At 29.7% G+C, this 21,848-nt stretch overlaps 1 protein-coding gene across 2 annotated transcripts in view; it reads right to left on the reverse strand.

The window, feature by feature from the left end:
- Window positions 1–3,730: 3,730 nt before the first annotated feature.
- The window catches only part of LOC118182101 (serine/threonine-protein kinase VRK1-like), a 46,766-nt gene continuing 28,648 nt past the window's right edge, over window positions 3,731–21,848 (reverse strand). The window contains exons 6-11 of one of the 2 annotated variants that reach the window (XM_035351388.2): window positions 19,367–19,465; window positions 14,465–14,594; window positions 13,093–13,213; window positions 9,085–9,143; window positions 6,006–6,154; window positions 3,731–4,775 (exon numbers count right to left, since the gene is read on the reverse strand). In XM_035351388.2, the coding sequence (XP_035207279.1) occupies window positions 4,569–4,775; window positions 6,006–6,154; window positions 9,085–9,143; window positions 13,093–13,213; window positions 14,465–14,594; window positions 19,367–19,465 (765 nt within the window). In that variant the 3' untranslated portion in view covers window positions 3,731–4,568. The remainder of the gene's footprint in view (window positions 4,776–6,005; window positions 6,155–9,084; window positions 9,144–13,092; window positions 13,214–14,464; window positions 14,595–19,366; window positions 19,466–21,848) is intronic. The other variant, XM_035351389.2, reaches the window with a different exon arrangement.

Raw genomic sequence — 21,848 nt, forward strand, 5'->3', positions numbered from 1 at the left:
AATGCAAAAATCTACCTATTTGTAAAAATCTTTTGTACGGCATCGTTTCTCTAAATATTGGAGTTGCAATAATGGCCCTCTTAGACCAATACATTTTAATTGCGGGTTTCTTCACTTCAGCCGCAATTATACATAGGGCAATATATATTTTTAGTTCATCACAGTCAATAGGAAACCAAGCTTCATCAATTTTTCTCTTTTTTTTTATTATTTATCACTTGTTCCGCATATAGATTTGTCTCCACAAGATTTTCCAAAATATACCATTAAACATATTAAAAACCTCCATTTCCTCTTTGCTTGTACTCAACTGATCTAATGTTGCAGCTTTCATTCTGGCAATTTCCATATATTGCCATATTTTTGGTTGGTTCTCATTTTGAATTCTTCGCTAATCACCAGTTACTTAGTAGCTTTTCGTGTGAAACGTACAATGTCGTTACCACTGGTAGCAAAGTCATTACTGTTCTCAATACTAATTTTTCTTTTTGAAGACATTATAAATGGGCGATTTTATAATACTTCTTACAAACGATGTAACGTCGAATGAGAAGTAACTGAACTCGCACCTCTGGAATGTCTTATGGGCAGAGGCCTCATCAAGTTTCTGAAATGTTTTGCCTGGTAGAGTTATGACGACTCTGAGGCATCTTTTTCGTGTTTGGGCCCGATAACCTTGCGACGCTTCTAAGGTGTCTCATTCATGTTTGGGCCGATAACCTTGCAGCGCCTCTGAGGCGTCTTATTCATGTTTGGTCCGATAACCTTGCGACGCCTCTGAAGCGTCATTGTAAGCGAAGGGTTAAGTTGCTTCGTTTTTTTGTCATAATACTCTCTTTAATTCTATAAACAGACATAATTTCATGCTCAGTTACAAAGTTTCACTGTTCAAGTCCTGTAATTGCTGTGTTGAGAATACCGACTAACTTGTCAATTGAAATTTTGTCGTTTTAAATAACCTCTCTGTCACTTTCTTCACTATCGAAAGCAGTATTTCTAGATCTAGAACCATACTACAGATTTCGCCATCTGTTGATTAATGATTGGGGCATTGTCGTCGCAATGAAAAACTTCTGTTATATCATCTTTATTTATTGCCGCTTCTCCACATTTCTTTACAAAATCCCATAACTGGAAAATTTCACCTTTAGTTTGAGATGGCCGAAAACTTTCAAATTTGCGGCTATCATCTTCGTCATCACCATGAAATATGGTAGCTGGCCATAAATTATGCCGAGCATTTTTTGACGTATTTGGAGACACATCCTTCCAACGCGCATGCATAAAGCATACAAAAAAAAAGTGTGGCTTTGAGGTCCGGATTATAAATAATTCCAGATAATGGATGTCCCGATTACGGACTTTGTACAGTATTTTATTGTGGATAAAAATTTATTGGGAGAAATCAGTATAAAAGATACATTTTTCACATACAAAATGTCTTTGAAGTTTAATTATACGGATGTAAAGCAGATCTCAGCTCAGTTTGCTACATGATTAATATATTAATAATCAATGAAAACCTAATTCAAAATTCAGTTCACCAGATGAAATATACATGTAATGAAACATTATCAGTTCCCATAAATAAAAATTTGAATGTGGTGCAGATCATTTTGTGTGAGGTGTTAAATTTTGTTTTCATTCTTGCATTCCAGATGTATCATTGAAAGCAAAAAATTCCATGCAAATACAAAAACAAATTAACAATAGCATTTCCTCTGTTTTTAGTACTTCTCCATGCATTAAAATGCCTCATACCAGCTATCGACTACAATAAGTTAACAGTTCTAAAACTATTTATACAAAGTAATTTTTCAATAATCCAAGATAATTTCCAGTTTTAATATGTAAATCTTTGCAAAGAAATCCATCTCAGTGCATATAAATTGCCCAGTTTTCTGCAGTGCAACTGTAAGTACTACATGAATGCAGCATGTAATGTACATTAAAAATGTATGTATTGATCAATTTTATTAAGTTGATTAACTGATATAAACATCTGATTACTAACCAAACTCTATTAGCTATATCAATAGAATAAATTTGAATCTTTATCTAGTGAGATAGTAGAAACCTATTACTTTGTGGTTTATTTATTTTGATAGGCAGATTTAATTTATTGATTGAAATTTGTACAATTATTCATCTTCAAAAAAAAAATTAAACACTGAAATCCTTACACTTTTGCTAGAAGCTTACTAATTAAAAAAACTACATAGTATCATGAGACTAGCATTTTAGATGGGAACGTTCGGTACATGGACACTTGATCTTAAAAAAAATTACCACGCAAATGTTATTTTGGAACTTTGTAAAATAGACTTCATAAAGAAAATTTCATGCCTGAATTTTATTGTATAAAAATTTAAACATTTCTCGTTTATGATTTAAAACTTTAATCCCGAATGTCATGATTGTCTATCTGATCATGCGATTTTTTTAATTCTGGTGTATATTACCTTATTTAAAATATTCTTTCATTTTTTTAATGATTTAAATATTATTGAACCCCTTGAGTGGCATGACTGCCTTTATTTGATCGTGAGTTTTTTGGGGCTCTTTGTATATATAAATTTATAATTTTAAATATTGTGCTTTGTTAGTGATAGATTGAATGTTTGTCTTCATGAATAGAAGTTTATGAAAATAGGGACTAAAATAAATTATGCAAATTTAGCTATTAAATGTGTTTTCATTACAGGTCTTCATGATCAGATCCAAAACCGTGCCACTAAGAGGCTTTATAAGTTTATAAAAAGGACTTAATAAATTACACAAATTTAGCAAAAACATAGTTTCAATACAGTTCAAACAGAGCAGCAGCAACTAATAAAACACTATACGGCAAGCCTCATCAACCTATTACCTGCGAGTCACGAGTAATCCATTTTACATTTCCAAGCGACTACTTAGTTTCAAAAATAAATTATAAAAAGAACATTAAAAAAATGCAAACAAAGCTATTAATTTACCTGTGCATCATATCTTGAAAAACTTGAAGATAATAAATTAACTTTGGACAAAATTCATGCCTTTTTCATTCCGTGATATTATTGCCAAGGTGCCATTCTTGAGTTTAAATGCAAACAGTCAAAAAAAAAGTACAGATAGACAAAAACAATTTAGGTTTTTGCTTGACCAAAACATTTCTGCTACAACTCAAGAGCTGTAGAAGTATGTTAAGTGTTGAAAGTGAAATAGCAAACATAACTATAATGGGGCATTATTAGTGAGTTGGTAAACTGTGAAACTACATGGGTGAATAATATGGACTTGAATTTAAGGAGGTCATAATTTTTCCAAACTGTTTGGAAGAAAATAATAATAATGTATTAACTAAAGAGTAATTTTACGTTTAAAACCTTTGAAGAGTATTTTATGATATCTATGCATTGGATGTTTTAAGTAACAAATAATAAACAAGATTCGGTAAATTTGAAGGATTACAATTGCTATATATTTTGCAAAATTATAACCTTTGAAATTATAATTTTCCAAATTTACTCAAATTACTGTACCCGATTCTTGATTAGAATAATTTAGCATTTAATTCTTAAGACTTTTTTAAGGGGGGGACTACAAATTATATATTAATATTTATAAATTTATAGTTATCTTTGGATTACTCACATTTTCTGATTAACATGGCAGTTATCCTTTGTGAGTGTGTGTACATATAAAATGTATATATATTCTTACAGAAAGAGAATGGAATCATAAAAGAAAATAACAAAAGAATTCTATATATTTTTATTTATTAATTTTTAATATAAAACAATACCACACTGAAATTCAAGACAATTAAAATTACATGAATGTGAGATCATATTAAATAAAACCAAAAAATTATCAGTTTTTTAAAATCAATGAAGGAATGAATGCTTTCTTTTCTTCCCTCTGGAGATATAGTACACATGATCAGAGGAGAGTAAAGCACATTGATAGTTTTTAAAAGTACATACTAAAAATTGTGATTTGATGATTAATGCAAAATAAAACTGCATTCTGCTAAAAAAAATTTTTTTAAGGAAACAAAACACAGTTGAAATTCTGTTGACAGATACTTTCTATTAACAGTTTCTGAAATCTTGAATTAGAAAACCAATTCAGTTCCATTAGCCTAAATTGTCTCCTTGGATGACTGTCTATTAATGGGTGTAAAATAAATATATTCTTACAGAAAGAGAATGGAATCATAAAAGAAAATAGTTGGTCTTCGACTGTTATTGTTATATTTCTGTAAACAGTAGCACACACATATATGTAACATTAATTTGTTTCATTTTAGTTTGTGTTAATTTGTAAATTTTAGATTACAAAATGTTAAAAAGTTTCATACATATTCTAATAAAATCTGTTTCAAAGGCACTTTTAAATTAAAGAAAAACTTGCTAATCTGTCTTGTTTCCAAAAAGATGCATGAAATGAAATATTATACATTATGAAATTTGCATGATTTTTTTAAAAATAAACAGTTAAAGCATAAGTTTCTAAGTGAGATAAATATCTTAAGAATAAGAAATGACGTGTTACAGAAGTAGGATTTTTTTTTTTTTTTTTTTTTTTCATTTAGCCTTTTTTGTTATTTGGCGACCTTTAGGTTTCATATCTTTTTTCTGTAATAGTTCTAACATTGCTGGTGTTGGAATAATACTAGGATCTAAAGACACAGATGTTGTCTGCTTCCTTTTTGTCTGAGTGGATCTTGTAGTTCTTACAGTATTTTCTTTGTTAGAAACCTGTTTAGATGCATCTGCTTTTGTGGCTGGTTTCTGTTATTAAAAAAAAAAAAAAAAAAAAGTAAATATTTTAGTAAGTTAGTAATAAAATGAATGGGATTTAAATAATGATAAAAATAAATAAAAATAAATAAATATAAAAATAAATATAAAAATAACATTTATTACTATTAATATTCAGCTTTTAAAAAGAACAGAAAAATTATTGAATATTATTGATGATAATGAATTATGCTCTAAAATATAAAAATAAATTCAGAAATTACTTAACTAAGGTGCAAGCTTATGTAAAATTTAAACAGCACACAAAGTCTTAATTTAAAAAGTTAAAACATCGGTCATATTTCAAAGGATGGCAACAAAATACAGCTGCCAAAAAAGTTTCTGAAAATATAAAAATGAAGAATGATAACTGATAAGCAACAATGCATATTAAATGCATATGTGTAATATGTGTCTTCCTATGTATGCATATGTCCAGCAATATTTTTCTAACACTATTATCTAAGCATCTATACATGTATTTCATAATTATTAAAGTAATTAAGACTACATCTAAATAAAAACAATTCAGATATCAAAAGGCAAGAAACATTTTCTTATAGCACTTTTGTGAATTTTACAATGATAGTATTTTAAGAACTGGCTTCAGATGGTCAATATAAAGCTATTATGCTTCCCACAATGTCGAAACATCCCAAGTCAAGTTGATGATAATGTACAGCAATGTAATGTAACACAATATACCAGTGAAAAAATTTGGGAAAAACTTATCAGTCATGTCTAATGTCAACATATGAGTAGTTTCAGAGATCAATGCACATTATTAGAAAGTGTACTTATCATTTTTCAAATTTATTTAATAAGAGAGTTTCAATTTTCAAAAAATTAAGTTCTCTAAAATTAATGAAGCTAGAATAAGGAGAACATGCTCTTTGGCTTTTAAATTATGAAAGTATTATTTTTACTAGAAAATGACATATATTTAATAATTAAATGCATTTTTAATTATGATTTCATTATTACACTACTTTCTTCTTGTTTTTTTTTTATAACAGTTATATAAGTGTACATTGTGATGAATTGCGATTACATGCAAGTGAATTACAATCTACAAAATTTGGGAAACGCTGACTTAGCCATAAATTTGCATTTAATTCAATTCAAGGTGTATATTAAATATCACATATCAGTCTTCCACATTAAATGCATTCTCTCTTATTTAGAAATTAAAAATCAATACTGCTAAGAAAATTACTATACCTTCACCATTTTCTTAAAAATAAGAAGGCTATCTTTATCACAGCCTTTCTTCTTAAGTTCATCCTTCAGAAATTTCCTACATAAGTTATAATCAGGAGCTTCATCAAAGTCAAGATCACAGACATACTGCAAAAGTTTCGCTATTCCATCTTAAATAAAATTAAAAATTAGGACAATAGTTTTAAAATAAAAATAGCCTCTCGCATGAAATTGTCAATACAATCTTAAATATTCATATATTATGCTACAATTTCAGTAAATAGTTATCACTAAACTATGCAGTATTTAACTTCTTCACTCCATAGCTCCACGCACATATGGACTCTGGCTCAGTGTTATCTAAAATTAGGACATAAGAAAATTTGTAATTCTGACTCCATATGAATATTTAAATTCACAATGAATCTTAAGAGTCCTGACAATGAAACAATTTCTGAAGGTATATTTGAAAATGAGAGCACGTTCACATAAATGAAAGGAATTTTAATTATTATAAAGCTTAAATACATATATAAAGAAATATTATTTAAAAAAATTTCATGTTTCAAAATTTGCTCAAAAGACTCTTATTCATAATAACAACAAATTAAAAACATTACTGTGAATATCCCTATGCTTTTTATAATGGCTTTTAAAACAACAGATCATAGTGACGTACCAAAAAATGTCCACACAAAAATGAAACTCAATTTTTCTAGGTAGTTAAATGTCATAAAAAACATAATAAGTGAAAAATGAAATATTAACAGCATATTTAAAACCCAAATTCCTCTATATTATTTTAACACATTTTTATTACACATTTATTACAGACGAAAACAATAACAAAAGACATACTATGATATAAAATAACTATCTACAATTCTAGAAAGAACCCCTTCACGATGGCATGTTGCTGAAATAAAAACCATCTGCAGATGGGAGTGTCATATATGCATCAGTCCCAAATACCTAGGTGATGCACTGGTGTATCACATCATCTCCAAGGTTAGTTGCATTAAGCAACATGCCGTCTGGTTAAAGAATTACCTGCTGATGCATATATGATACACTTCTCCTGAAGGGGTTAACATGCAGATTAATTCAGATACTTTTTAAAACACCCATAACGAAAAGCAGTAAAATAATTCTATATATCATTAATCATTATCATAATATATCATTAATATAGCTTGTAATTTAAACTGAAATCGGTAATGAATTGCTACAATAAAAAATATAATTGATAGATCTGATTGTTTGGTCTGATCATCTGTCATCCAATGGTTGGCACACTTGGTAATCTGCCTCCACTTCTACTAGATACTTCACCCATAACATGGTGCTATTAGTATTTCATTCAGAAAAGCCTGTCAGTTCTTCACATTTTTTTGCCATTTGCAGTTAATATTCAATCTGAAACTTTGTATTTATACAGTGTGTGTGTGCATTTTTATACTTATTTATTCATGTATCTAGAATTTGATAAAAGTATTGATAAATAAAGCAGAAATATGTGACTTTAACAATTCATGAAAAGCTGAATGAATAACATCAATCTTATGGAATAAGAATTATTCAAAATTTAAATATAGGAATTCATTTGCACTAAATTTATGAAAACTCCACATGCATCAAAGATATAAAACTCAGAAACAAATTAAGAAAGTCCCTCCCTGAAATATTGATAAATATACAGTCCAACTATCCTGCATTGTCTTAATTGGACAGCTTAAGTAATCAAAATGCTTTTAAATTTTGAAGGCCCTTTTTTTTTTAACAAAATGGAGGGACTTGTTAAGCTATTTTAAAGTATGCTGTTGTTGCTAATCCTCAAGTCCAGCTTCTGCTAGACGAAATCCACGAGTTTATTCACCTTAAAAAAGTTATAGACTAACATAGGAAACTTAACCAGATCGTCGTAGTTTTGACTTCCTATTGTTGACAAACAAAAACTATCACTAAACACAGGGTTCGTACACATTTCTGCACGTGGAAAATAAGTACTTTTAAAGATTTTAGGGACCATTAATGAAAAAAATTAAGGGCCTATGAACAAATGGGAACTTGATAAAATCAATTAAAATTATTATTTATGCCTGAACTTCACTAAAAAAAATACCACCTAAAAATAAAATAGATCCATAAGTTGGATGCATTATTATTAAACTTGAATTAATTAATATAATTCTTAATAAGTTTGAGATTAAAATAAACTTTATGAAATTTATTAAGTAGCATTAAATATTTTATACTCATAATAGTTAAACATATTTGAAAGAAGATAAATGGCATTTTATTTATATTTTACTAACAGTTAGCTTTATGTTGATTTTTTAGTCCAAAGAGGCTTTGTCCCTGAAGGACTATTGTTTTCATTTTGCATTGGTTCACTATAAATGTGCATTTCACTTTCCAAACTGTTGCGACCAAATGTTAGAGTCCTGCATTATATTTGAAGAAATTAAATAATGAAAAATCTGCATAAACGTATGCATATTTCTCGCATTATGATAAAACAAGGCTATATAGAGCCATGGAATTTTGAATAATGTAATCCCTAGTGCGAATATGGGCATGTGGACCCCAAATTTGAAATTTGTTTTATTATCAATTTCATATTTTGTAAAACTTTTAACGAATTTTTGATTAACCAACTCAAGGATGTGCACGAGACTTTGTATCGAAAATTCTAAAGATATGCTATATTTAAAACTGTTTTGCAATATTGCTCTTGAAATGAATTTTATAGTTTAAGTGCGAAGAACGCGATATTTAATAAATAAAGGTAACAGACAAAATGTTACAAAAATGCCCCTTTGGATGTAATTTAATTCTTTTTTTTTTTTTTTTTTTTTTTTTTTTAATGTCTAATTTTGTCCCATACTTGCTCAGTCTGATATTTTTCTTTACACTGTTGATAGAAAATTTTACAACTATCAGTCTTAAAAACAGGTGCTAGTGTTCCACTGCATTTAAAAAAAATAAATGAATGAAATAAAAAATTATAAATGATTAATTTTTACACATTATTTCAATATTAAATTCATTTATTTGAAGTAGAAAAATAATAAATAAATAAATTAATTTCTTTTAATACCTGGGCAGTCTCCATCTGGAAATAATTTCTCCAAAAATTCATCTAAATTTGCCATGCACCTATAAAAAGATGATTATGCATAATAAAAATGTTAAGTACATCATAAACATGGATATGTTTATGCTATAAAAATTTAAGACTGTTTATGACAAATTTCTGTTTAGTAAATCTGCATAGAACATTTACAACTCTGTTATATCTAACTTGCATCACCAAATAATTTATAACTTCTTTATACTAATCTGTATCTAGTAATTAAAAGAATTAATTTTAAAACTGCCATTTACTATATATATGTATATATGAAAAAACATACAGAATTAATATCAACCAAGAATAGCAAATTATCTTATTATTAAGATTAGGTCATTTGATTAGGACAAAGCACACAGCAGCAATCAGCCTAAGGGAAGTGATGCCTTTGTGGAGGACCTTCTAAGGGAAACTGGCTTGTATTCATGTTACACATGGGGAAAACTACAAACACCAATCGCACAGCAGGCTGTTCACTTAGGTTTGAGGTCAAGAAAAACTATTAGTACTCAGTAATCTTTAATCGCTTGGCCACTATAAGGGGATATAATATCATATTATGATATTAATATTAATAAATAAATTATAGTTAATTGCATGGTCTTTCGTCAAGGAGCAACTGAAAGAATTATCAAAATAGCTAAACATTTATGTTTCTGAATTATTTCAAAAGAAAATACTCAAAGAAATTTTCTTTTAAATTTAAAAGAATTAAATGAGACTATATTACCACAAAATTCTAAATAAAAAATCTGATGTGTACACCACATGACTTCCTTGTATTGGAATACTAAATTATACGCACTTTTTCTTGCATTTCATTTAAACTGATTGGATTGAATTAAATCTACTTCGCCGACAGCGCATATACCACAATAGAATAAATGCATTCTTTAAAATTCATTCTAGTATTTGTTTACCATAGCGACACTCTGGCGCTAGATTCACTTAACAGTATTAATAATTATATAACAGTTAACTTATATAAAAATTATATAACGGAAACTAAGTTAACTGTTATATAATCCAATAATTATATATAAGTTAACATATATATTTCGTTCATATTATAACTCATAATGCACAAAATTTATATCATTTAAAGAATAGAATTATCTAATCGTTGCCACATTTTCTATTCAAATACTATAATAAAGCTAGAATGATGCATAAAAGAAATTAAGCAAACAAAACAAAAAAGAAACAGTTTTTCACAGACGATTGAGTATTTCTCATTTAATTAATTCAGTTCTCACTTCGCGAGAAGGCAAAAGTACATAAAAACTCAAAATATCTATATTAAAAATTATGAAGTAAATCTTAAACACTTATTTCTTCGAAAAAATTCCAGAAAGAATTAAGCACGATTTAATTGGCAATAATAAATGAATGTGTTATCTTTGTTGTTGCGAAGCTAAGTTTCTCTAGATTGGCAACAAATCCACTAGTCTCCTGTTTCAAATGTAAACATCAATGGCCGCCATTAAAAAAAGGTTTAGCGGCACTTATACAACTTTAAAATTGTTAATAATTCTAAAAATATTGCATACAAGGCATAAAAACCTTAACCGGAAGATAAAAACAACATATTACATTCATTTTTAAAGCAAAAAATGTACAATTTACAAACATATAAGAGTAAAGAAACTGAGATCACTGAACCGGGTAACTGAGTGAATATAGATATAAATCTATTTATGTATGTTTGGTGCGGCCGATTGCAACCTAAATACCAGGTGCACATCTACATGTTATAGCAGTCCTATACACAAAATTTCAACGTTCTGAGGCTACTCGTTTTTGAGTTATGCGAGGTACGCACGTACGTACATAAGTTCGTACAGACGCCACGAAAAATTCTCTTCAGAATTAATTTTAAAGCAGTTTTATAATTTTTTTTGAGGAAACGAGTCTTTTATTCTGCCCTCATGTACAGATATCATGCAAAAACATCGTTAAATTGCATTCGATAGCGGTCAAAATGGATATTTTCGTTGAAATATGCTGCCTGAAACTTTTCGCGATTACAATACTTCCTTTCTACTTCGTACAAGGAAGTAAAAACATTTAAGAAATTTTAAATGGCAATCATCAAGATATAGCCTGCCCAATTTGCCACCCTTGATTAATATTAATTCTCTGGGTTATATATTTTATCTCTTTCTTAAATAATTAATTTTAGGGGATTTTTTTCAACATTAATAGTATTAATTAAATATTCCTTCTTTCTGGTCTTTATACATATACATTTAATACAATATAAAAATACATTTAAATGTCGTGGGGGTACAAAATATGCTAAAACCAGAAATGAAATACAAAATTTTCATCTTTTGTTGCGTCCTTAGGGTAGCACAAAAGTAAATAAAGTAGCTTGTCACTAAACCAAAAAAGGACACAAGTTAAAGTTTAAAATAATCTTAGAAAACAATAATCTCTGTCTTTATCAGTTTAGCCCCTACAGGCTAAAGTAGGTAATGCAAAAATTGCAAAATTATAGCATCAAAAACGTAGACATCTACTCAAAATACATTCAAAATGTCATTGTGAATAAAAATAAATATATTTAAAAAAATTATGAGAGTTGTGTCTGGTAAACTCGGCAAAGTTGTGAGACTAGATATAACCCTCCCATTTTTAAAAGTCTTTTTATTATTTTGTTATTTAACACTACAACTTTTTCCATTCATTGAACTGAAAACACATTAATACTTTACTTGAACTCAAATCAGCAGCTTTTTAGGATTCCTAATCCAGGTAATTCCAAAGTTTTTTCTTTTTCAAATTATTCATTTTCACTACTAAAAATTTTAAAATTCAATAAATGTTTTCCTTATTATTTTTATTGAGTTATTATTTATTAAAACACATTTCTTCATTTTAAAGCTTTTGTTGCTCATGTTATAGATTTTAAGAACACTCTATTTTTTATTTTTTTGATCAAATTTTCATTTATTTCTTCATATGTTTGATTACTTCTGTTGTAACTGTTTTTGGACTTGGTCCACTCAAATTTTAAATTATTATTAGATTTTTAAGCTTTATTTCTTCTTTAAGATTTATACTATTATATATATATATATATATATATTTAACTTGGGCTTTACAAAATTTGCATATGATTTTGTTTTCAAGTATCGGATTATTGTTTTTGCAAGTTTTATTCGACTCTTATCTACTAAAATATTTTTTTTAAATTTGTTTGTTCCTGACAATTTTTTGCACTGCTTACTTCAGCCTGTAAGAGTTGGGCTGATAAAGACCGAGATTACTTTTATTGTTTTTCTAAGATTATAATTCCATACTTTAAACTTAAATTTGCATTTTTATCAGTTCAGAAACAGATTGTTTTATTTATTTCTTTTGTTGCACCAAACCCTTGATGAAGATGGAGTGAAATATGTAAATTTCATATTTCACTTTTGGTTTTGTTATCTTTTGCCCCTCTTCTAGCAGTTTGCCACTGTGGTTCTTTTTTTTTTTTTTTTTCCTCCGGGCGGAAAGGGTTTGTATGATATTATTGATTCTGAACTGAATACATGATGAATTTTAATTTTTTTTTTTTTACTTTGCATTACTAAGGCCCATATCACACATGGATTTGTTTAGACGAACAACTGTTTCCAACAATTTTTCTGCCTGGTTTACTATTGAAAGAAAGATTCACGATTTTTTCCTTCCTTTTGAAAAATATTGCAAGTTGTTCGTTTTCAACCAATCAGCTATCAGCTTGTTTGTAATGAGAACCCGTTTCTCCTTTACATGTTAACCCCAAAATGATCTGTGGTGATTGGCTGCTGTGACAAAGCAGAAAAACTGTTTCAAACAGCTGTTCTTCCGAAACAAACGGATGTGCAATACGAGCCTAATACTATTTGTCGCTGATATCAGGAAGCAACTGGATTAGGTTTTGAACTGTTTTTTACATTGTATTTATTCATTTACATATATAAAAAATACATTAAATAAACTCACTGCTCCTTTTCTCGCTGGAGTTTGTTATTATCCGAGATACAGTGTTCCCAAGGTAGTTCTCCACATAGCCACTGAAGCAAATTGTAGCATAATACTTCCAAATCACTGCGGCGTGAAAAAGCTGTTGAAACAAAATACTAAATTATTACTATTATTTTTTAGTTTTTTTTAATAACAAAATTATAGAAAAAATACAAGAATGATGAAAAATCAGAACTGAAAATTAAGTTAATCCTTTTTGACTAATGCATATATTTTAAATATGGCATACATCAATTCATGATTCATGTATTTTTATTTGCAAAGTTATTCATTAATGGAAATTAGTTATTTATTTGATTTATACATTCTACATCAGGTAAAATAATACGATGTGAATTTTTCATTCTATAATATTCAGAAGCAATCACAATAGAATTTTTATATACAAATTTTCATTTACTTTAATATTAAGGCTTTCATTTCTATTATTTTACTTGACATCAAATAGAGAGCACATTATTTCATATTTCATTACCTAAATTTGGCGATATCAGCCTACATTTCAGTATGGTCCCTGTGTATTGTAATTGATCCCTATATGTAATTGTAACCATATCATCCTTATATGTAACTTTATATGCTTTTTGAAAGTAATTTCGAAAAATGGAAGGTAGTGGAAATTCCTCGGTGGCCAGAGGAAAACTATACAAGACCTAAGAGAGCATCACTTGTCAATTTTTAGTTCAGAGTTGATTTTGGAGTATAGAGAAATCTCTGTGAGAGCTTTGCTCTATAGATGTGCTTTGCACTAAGCTGTGTTAAACTTTTTTTAGTAGTCTGTAGTGGCGACTACTGACTCTGCTCTATCATACTGAGAACTTTGAAGTACTTTCACAAAAAGTTTCAGAACTGTAAAGTATTTCTTTTGAAAAAAGTATTTTTACCACGCTGTCATTGGTTTTGCGTGCGTTCAACCCATTACAAACTTGTAGGTAGATAATAATACATTTAACAAATAAGGGCTGCATTATTTTGTACTTAAGTATTTATGTATAGCAACAACACATTAAACAGTTTACTTAACAGTTTATCTATTGTTTTGCATAATATCCAAGCTTCTGCATGTAGCACTACAATTTCTACTAGAAACTTCATCATATGTTTGATTACTTCATTAACAATACTCTGATAAAGTTAGATTTAGTTCCAATAAAAATGAAGCGGCAATAAATTCTATAATTATTACCACTTCATAATTCTATAATATTTAGACTGATAAAATGAAATACACGTTCATATACCATGCAAAATCAAGCATGCAGAAAATTATCGGAAATGATGTGGAACACATGTATTAAAAAAATTGGGGAAATAATTCATAAATACTTACATCCCCTGTGAGCATCCCTACTAGTAAATTCAGGTGTTCCATTATGTGCTTTTTTTACATCAGGTAAATCTTTTTTATGAACCCCTTCACGTTGATATTTACATGCCAGTCCCATATCTACAAGATAAACCTAGAAAAATATTAAAATTACCATACAATATAAATAAAAAAATCTATTTTACATTGAAAAGGCAAAATTTCTTTTTGCAAGGTATATTTGAAACAGTTTCTAAATAATGCAACAGTGAAGTATTTTCATACCATTTTTTCAAAGGCATTTAATATTTAATCTCCTTTTTTAGACAAAGATTATTTTCTGTCAATTACATGGAATTAATTTAGATTCAAATATAAGTAATTTAGACTCACTTTAAAATATTTAATCTAAACAGTTTTACTCACATAATTTAAAACAAAATTACACAAACATGAAAAGACACAATATGCAATAATTAATCAAGAGTTTTCATAAAATTAATTTTTAATAATATTTTACACCTGTCTTTATGCTTCATAATATTTACCCAGTTTAAAAACCAATGAAAAATGATAAAAATACTTTTAAAACATATACAGTACAAAGTCTTTAATCCGGAATGATCTAAAATCCAGACCTAAAACCTACAAACTTTCTGCGCATGCGTAAGTGCTTACGCATAATACGTTTATGCATGCGAATTTAATGTATAACGGACGGTATAAGCTAGGCTAAAATTATCTAATTATCTATTTCAGTTACTGTTGCAGATTGCGTTGTTCCTTAATCTCCTAATTGGATCTGGCTTATCATTTTTTGTTAGAGCAATTTTATAAAAAGTAAGCTTGAACTTTCGATTATGTCAAAAGAGTTTCTGATTCTGGAGCTGCCAAAGGATCTACAAAGCGAAAGCATGTTTCGATATCCATCAAAAAGTGGATCAAGGCATGAAGAAAGTGACAGAGAGGTTAGAGAAAATGAAAAAAGGTACTTACGTATTAACGCAAGCAGACCAAAATTCGCCTAAATCGCCAAATTTGGCGACCCTACGTGTTATACGTAGTTTTGTAAAAAGAATTTATTTGTAAAAAGGAAAAATAACACTGGGCGTGTACTACCACAGCAATGGGTTTTCAGCGGAATTTGCCGAGAAAAGAAAGAGACTTTTTTGGTTACTGTACCTAACAGAAGCGCCGTTACCCTCATGGAAAAAATTTGCGAAAATATCAAGGAAGGAAGGATCATTTATTCGGATTGCTGGAAAGGATACAATACAAGTGAGTTCGAAAATGCTGGATTTCTGCATGGAACTGTCAATCACAAATATAACTTTGTGGATCCCAACACGAGCGTTCACACACAACATGTAGAGCGCATGTAGGGCTCAGCCAAATGGCGCAACAAAAAACAGAGAGGAACAGCCCGTCATCATCTTGACTCATACCTTATCGAATTTATATGGCGCCAAGCTCAAGCTGTTAATGGCGAAGACGGTTTTCAATCAGTGCTAAAAGCAATAGCCAAAAGATTTCTGCCGAAAAAATAATTCTGCAACTTATTCAAATTCGAAACCGGAAGGGTTTAATTGCTATTTTATATTTTAAAACAAAATAATATAAAAAACTGTATTAAAAATTATCTGTAATTAATAAATGTACATTTTCTTTCTATTCATACTTTTTTACTCAAACTTACAAATCGCATCAACCTGGTTGCGATAATACGTAAGTACCTGAATAAATGGCGATTGACAAGTTAGTCGGTATTCTCGGCACAGCAATTACAGGACTTGAACAGCGGAACTTTGTAACTGAACAGGAAATTATGTCAGTTTATAGAATTAAAAAGGAAGTATTAGCACATAAAACGAAGCAACTTACATTGAAAGAAATGTATAATAAAGTAAACAAATAAATATTAACCTTTCTTTTTGTAAATTTTGATACCCTTTAGATCATAATTGCTCTTTATTTCAGAAATTATGGTTTCATATTTTTAATTTTAATATTTCTGCATGCCATCTTACCAGACTTAAAATGATCATCTATAGTCCGGAAAACCCCTTATCCGGAATCGCCGAAATCCCGACGAGTCCAGATTAAAGACTTTGTACTGTATAGCACTAAAAATCAGCTAACAGAAAGCCTTGGTAGATATTTTTAGATGGTAGTTATTTAAATATTTAAAAGCAAAACTATGAATGAGTGTACCACTATGATGGTTTCCGACCACGGACAGGAACCAAACAGAATTATATACCATCACAGCAGGGAAAACTCCAAAGTAACAAAGCTGAGTATTACATACTAATACAGTCAAAAGTCGTTAATTCGGACATCCATAATTCGGAATGATCTATAATCCGGACCTCAAAACTAAAAACTTCTGCGCATGCGCCGTGTTGACACACGCGTATAGGCGTTTACGCGTACACGTAAGACCTTTTACGACTGCACATATGAGTGTGCGCAAGTGCAGAATACGTTTTCGCGTGCGCATTTTATGTATAATGGACGTATAAGCTAAATAATTATCTATTTCAGTTAACGTTGATGATTGCGTTGTTCCTTAATTTTCGAATTGGATCCGGCTTATTACTTTTTGCAGACTGTAAGAGCAATTTTATAAAAGTAAGTTTAAACTTTCGATTATATCAAATAGAATTTCCGATATATATTTGTTAATATGTAAAGGATCTACCGAAATCTGTTTATCAATTTCACGCTGCTCGGCGGGGGGAACGCCGCGGCGGGCGCGTAATGAATTGGAAGTTGATCTGTCAGCACTATCCTTATCTTCAGGGCAGATGTTTTTATTTTATTTGGCTTATAATTCCTTATCAAATGTAGTATTTCATCTCGATGTGCTCCGTCTTTGATATGATTTAAAACAAGTTCCTTGTCATTATAATTCGCTTCCGATAGCGAAGAAAGTGACAGATGTTATTGAAAACGAAAAAATTTCGATTGACAAATTAGTCAGTATTCTCAACACAGCAATTATAGGACTTGAACAGCGGAACTTTGTAACTGAACAAGAAATTATGTCTGTTTAATAGAATTAAAGAGAAAGTATTATCACATGAAACGAAGCAAAACTTAAACAACTTACATTGAAAGAAATGTTTAATAAAGTAAACAAATAAATATTAAGCTTTTTCTTTTTGCAAATTTTGATACCCTTTAGATCATAATTGTTCTTTATTTCATAAATTACGGTTTCATACTTTTAATTTTAGAATTTCTGCATGCCATCTTACGAGATTTAAACTGATGATCTATAATCCGGAAAAATCGATAATCTGGAATCGCCGAAGTCCCGACGAGTCCGGATTAACGACTTTTGACTGTAGCAGTTTCTATAGCTTGATAACTGCAGTCACCAAGCATTAGTCCGATTATCTGCTTTAAATTCTGAACATTTCAAACATAATATTATTAATGGTTTTTCCTGCTTATGCAACGTCTTGAAATTTTCTCTATTTCACCAAGGGCCACTCTCTTTTTGAGTGTGTTAGACATCCACATTGCCCAGGCACAGCCCGCTGGTTTCTTAAAGCGCCAGGTTCTTGTATGTACACAATGAAAAAAAATAATGATCCCTGTCACCTTCCTCTCCACATTTGCAGAAAGGAGTATCCCTAAGTCTGAATCTGTTAAGGTATACTTCGAATGGTCCATGACCTGTCAAGAATTGTACCAGGCTAGCATGGTGAGTCTTTATTTCCATGTTAACTTTTGGCAGTTAGTGATATGTCCTTTGTCCTACCTCAGCCACTGTCCATCCAATTTTGTAGCAAACCTGTCAGACTTGTTCGTTAAATGCGAGACCAAGGAAGTTTTTTCGGTCGTTCTAGTAAATATGTGCAACTGACTGCCAGCTTGGGCAATAGGTCAGCGGCTTCATTGCTCTTAATCTTTGTATGAGCGGAAACCCATTTTAAAGTAGGTCTTTCTGAGACAGGCATTGCTAGAAGCTGTTTTTGAATTCAGTATATTAAGGGACTCCAGCTGTTTTACCTGCGATACCTGCCAGTCTTGAAGCCGAATCGCTGAGTATGGAGAATTTCTGCTGCTGACATGTGTTCGCGTACCTAATGGCGGCATTGATAGCTAGAAACTCTGCTTGGTATACCGAGTTGTTCAAGCCTCGTTTCTTCTTCCACTCAAATGTTCCAATACCATTTTCCAGTCTACAAAAGGCGTTGCCCATGCCGTTCTCCATATTGGAGCCATCTGTAAAAAGGTTATTATTGCTGCTTTGAATTGGTTGGTTGTTTATGCTGATACCGTCGGAGAGATTAAAAGCAAAAGCTATGTCTGGTTATGGCAAATGAATTTTCTAATTGATCAAATAAAGATGGGGTAGAAGAAAACTTTCATTTAGACTGTCTTGCCATTTTCATGCCTAGCCAGTCATTCTGACTTTTTCTATAAAAATACATTTTTTAAAGGTATGGCTTTAAAAAAAAACTTGCAATTCTCAAAGTAAAAATGGGATTAAAACTTCACTAAAAATTACACCAACTTCATAATAATCTTAACAAAAGTTAATATATCAAATGCTGTTAATTTGCAAATAACCCTTTTTGAGCAGCTGCATTCAACGATGTTATAACAGTCATAAGCATACACATACAAAGAACACATTGTGAGGTTACATATTTACTGAATATTCAAGTGCAAAAATAAGCATGGATTCAGAACAATAAAAAGGTTGATAAGGAGCACAAGACAGACAAAATATATTTACTTTAAAAATTACTGGCTTACCAGAAACCAATATTTTATGTGCAAATTGCAAATGAAACAAAAAAAAACTAGATTATTTGTTTCCCAAATGCACAACTAGTACACAATTTTTTATACCCTGTGATTTTACAAAAATCGTAAAACAATTATTTAATTTCATCTGCAAGTGCATACCTGATTCTCTGTACCCTTTTTATGGCCTAGCAGAAGATTTGCAGCTTTGATGTCTCCGTGAAGATAACCTGAGCTATGGATGTACTCCAAGACATTAAGCTAAAATTTAAAAATAAATAATTAACTAAAAGAAATTATGTTATAGATAAAAGTACGTAAAAACAAAGATATGCTGAAATAAATCAGTTTACTCATAGCATAATATCATTTAGCAATAAACATCATGCTATACCTTTCTGCTTTAAAATTTTTAGTAAAGACAAATGCTTAGTGAATTTGATATACTGTTCATCTCTTTGTTCTGTTACATTCATAGTGATTTATACACTTTTCATACAAATAATATGAAAAACTAATAAAAAAATTTCCCCGTTTTGCTCATGGAAATTTCTAAAAAATGTTACAAAAATTTCAAAATTTTAATTTTTACTTCAGAATAAATACGGCATATTTCTCAGTTGAAGATACAGTGATGTGAATGCAAAATCATCTTTAGCTCATAAAGAAATTTTTATGATATATTTTGCAGCAAGTGGTGCTAAGCTCCTAAAAGAGACTTTTAGCATGTGTAGTAATTCGGAACAGAAAATGCATCAAAGCAACTACATAACTAGCATAACAGTCACAGTTTAAGTCACCTTACTCCCTGCATTTTCATTAATTGTTTACAGTTAATGCATATAAGAGCAATACATTATTTACAACACGTTAAGATTTTTTATTTCTTTCAACTTAACTATTTTGTATTTGATTTAAATACATTGCTTAAAATTTGAATAAAAATTGGATTTTTAATCCATTAAATTTTTTTAAAATATGAAATTTCCATAAGTACATCCATAGCTCAGGTTATCTTGACGGAGACATCAAAGCTGCAAATCTTCTGCTAGGCCATAAAAAGGGTACAGAGAATCAGGTATGCACTTGCAGATGAAATTAAATAATTGTTTTACGATTTTTGTAAAATATGAAATTTTAAAATAAATGATGTACTTGTGAATTAATAATTTATTTACCTATTATGCTGAATACTACTATGACACTTTTTTTTTTTTTTTTAATTTCCAGTTGCAAAAAGAAAATTAAAGTATTCTAGTTAAAAAAGTCAGAATTAGAAGCACAATAAAATATCCTGAGCAGAGACCGTAAAGTGTTTCGATTCTTTGTAAGAAGGAAAACTTTCCAGTTGCTAATTTACATGTTGACAGTTAAAACCACAATGATGCATAGGAGGAAAACTTTTAATGCTTCACAACTGTCAGTACATTCTTAAACAGAAGACCAGCCACTGGATTGTGATGTCACAAACTGGTGGATTACAATTAGCCTTGATCACCCACTTACTGCTGCTGTATGTGTTTTTAAAGATTTACTAACAGGACATTTTCTTCATCTGATATACATATACTATACTATATTCTTTTTTATACTTTAGATATATATATATAGACAGAGAGATGAAGATATATATTTTCAATTCATTTGCGGATAAAATCTTGGAAACATATGAATATGTACAAAAACATTATAAACCATTAATTCTTGTACGGTTTTATATGTTTACAATTGGAATAGTGCTTAAGTGACTTAAAAAAGTAATAATAAAGAAAAGTTAGAATATGCTAGTAATATTTAAGTCATTTACTGCATAACAGATATACAGGAAGGACATATAGAAATATTTTTTAAGGAAGTTAGAAGCTTTTAAATTTCAGCAGAGCATGTGGTAGGGCCTAGTTAAGTCAAGAAAAATGCTATGACATAATACCGGATGTCCCATGCATTAACACTCCATCCCTTCCTCCTCCCGTAATGAAATTCACAATTTTTAAAATAAATTATAAATTTTCCTCTGTTGTTATTTTACCAAGTTGTTTACTAACATCCACAAAATATGCTTACTTTTCATTACATTCAGATTCCAGATTTTTTTGCATAAGCTAACAGTAAATAACAAATTTTCAATTCTGTATTTTATAATGTTCCAATTAAATTTTTATGCAATGAATAAAAAACAAAGTTTTTCAAACTTTTTCTTTCCGCCTTGTTTGGACAATGAGTCATTCATTGTTTTGCAGTAATTCCTAATTAATATATTAGAGGCCACATCACAAGCATTTTATGAAGTCTGTTGGAGGAGTGTTCATTTTCACATGCCTCGAATGGCAAATACTTACAATTTTCACATACCTCAAATGGCAATAGTTCTATAACGAGCTGGGTTGCATAAACCTATGATTTTTCTTTAAAAAAAAATAAGATTCATTTTCAAAAGATATTAATGTGAATATAACAAATGTATTTTCAATTATTTCTTATGCTAATGCAAAACTATGCACTTTATATTACAAGTTTAAAAAGTCATGAGCATGTTTATTGTTTTATAGTTTTTTTATAAAAACTTCTAGTACGAAAATATATTATACATTAATTTAAATACTTCCATTTCCTGCTATATGCATATTAACTTAAAAGTTTCAAG

The sequence above is a fragment of the Stegodyphus dumicola genome, chromosome 6, assembly GCF_044657685.1.
Source record: "Stegodyphus dumicola isolate Sdum_Otavi_A_Nest chromosome 6, ASM4465768v1".
NCBI lineage: Eukaryota > Metazoa > Arthropoda > Arachnida > Araneae > Eresidae > Stegodyphus > Stegodyphus dumicola.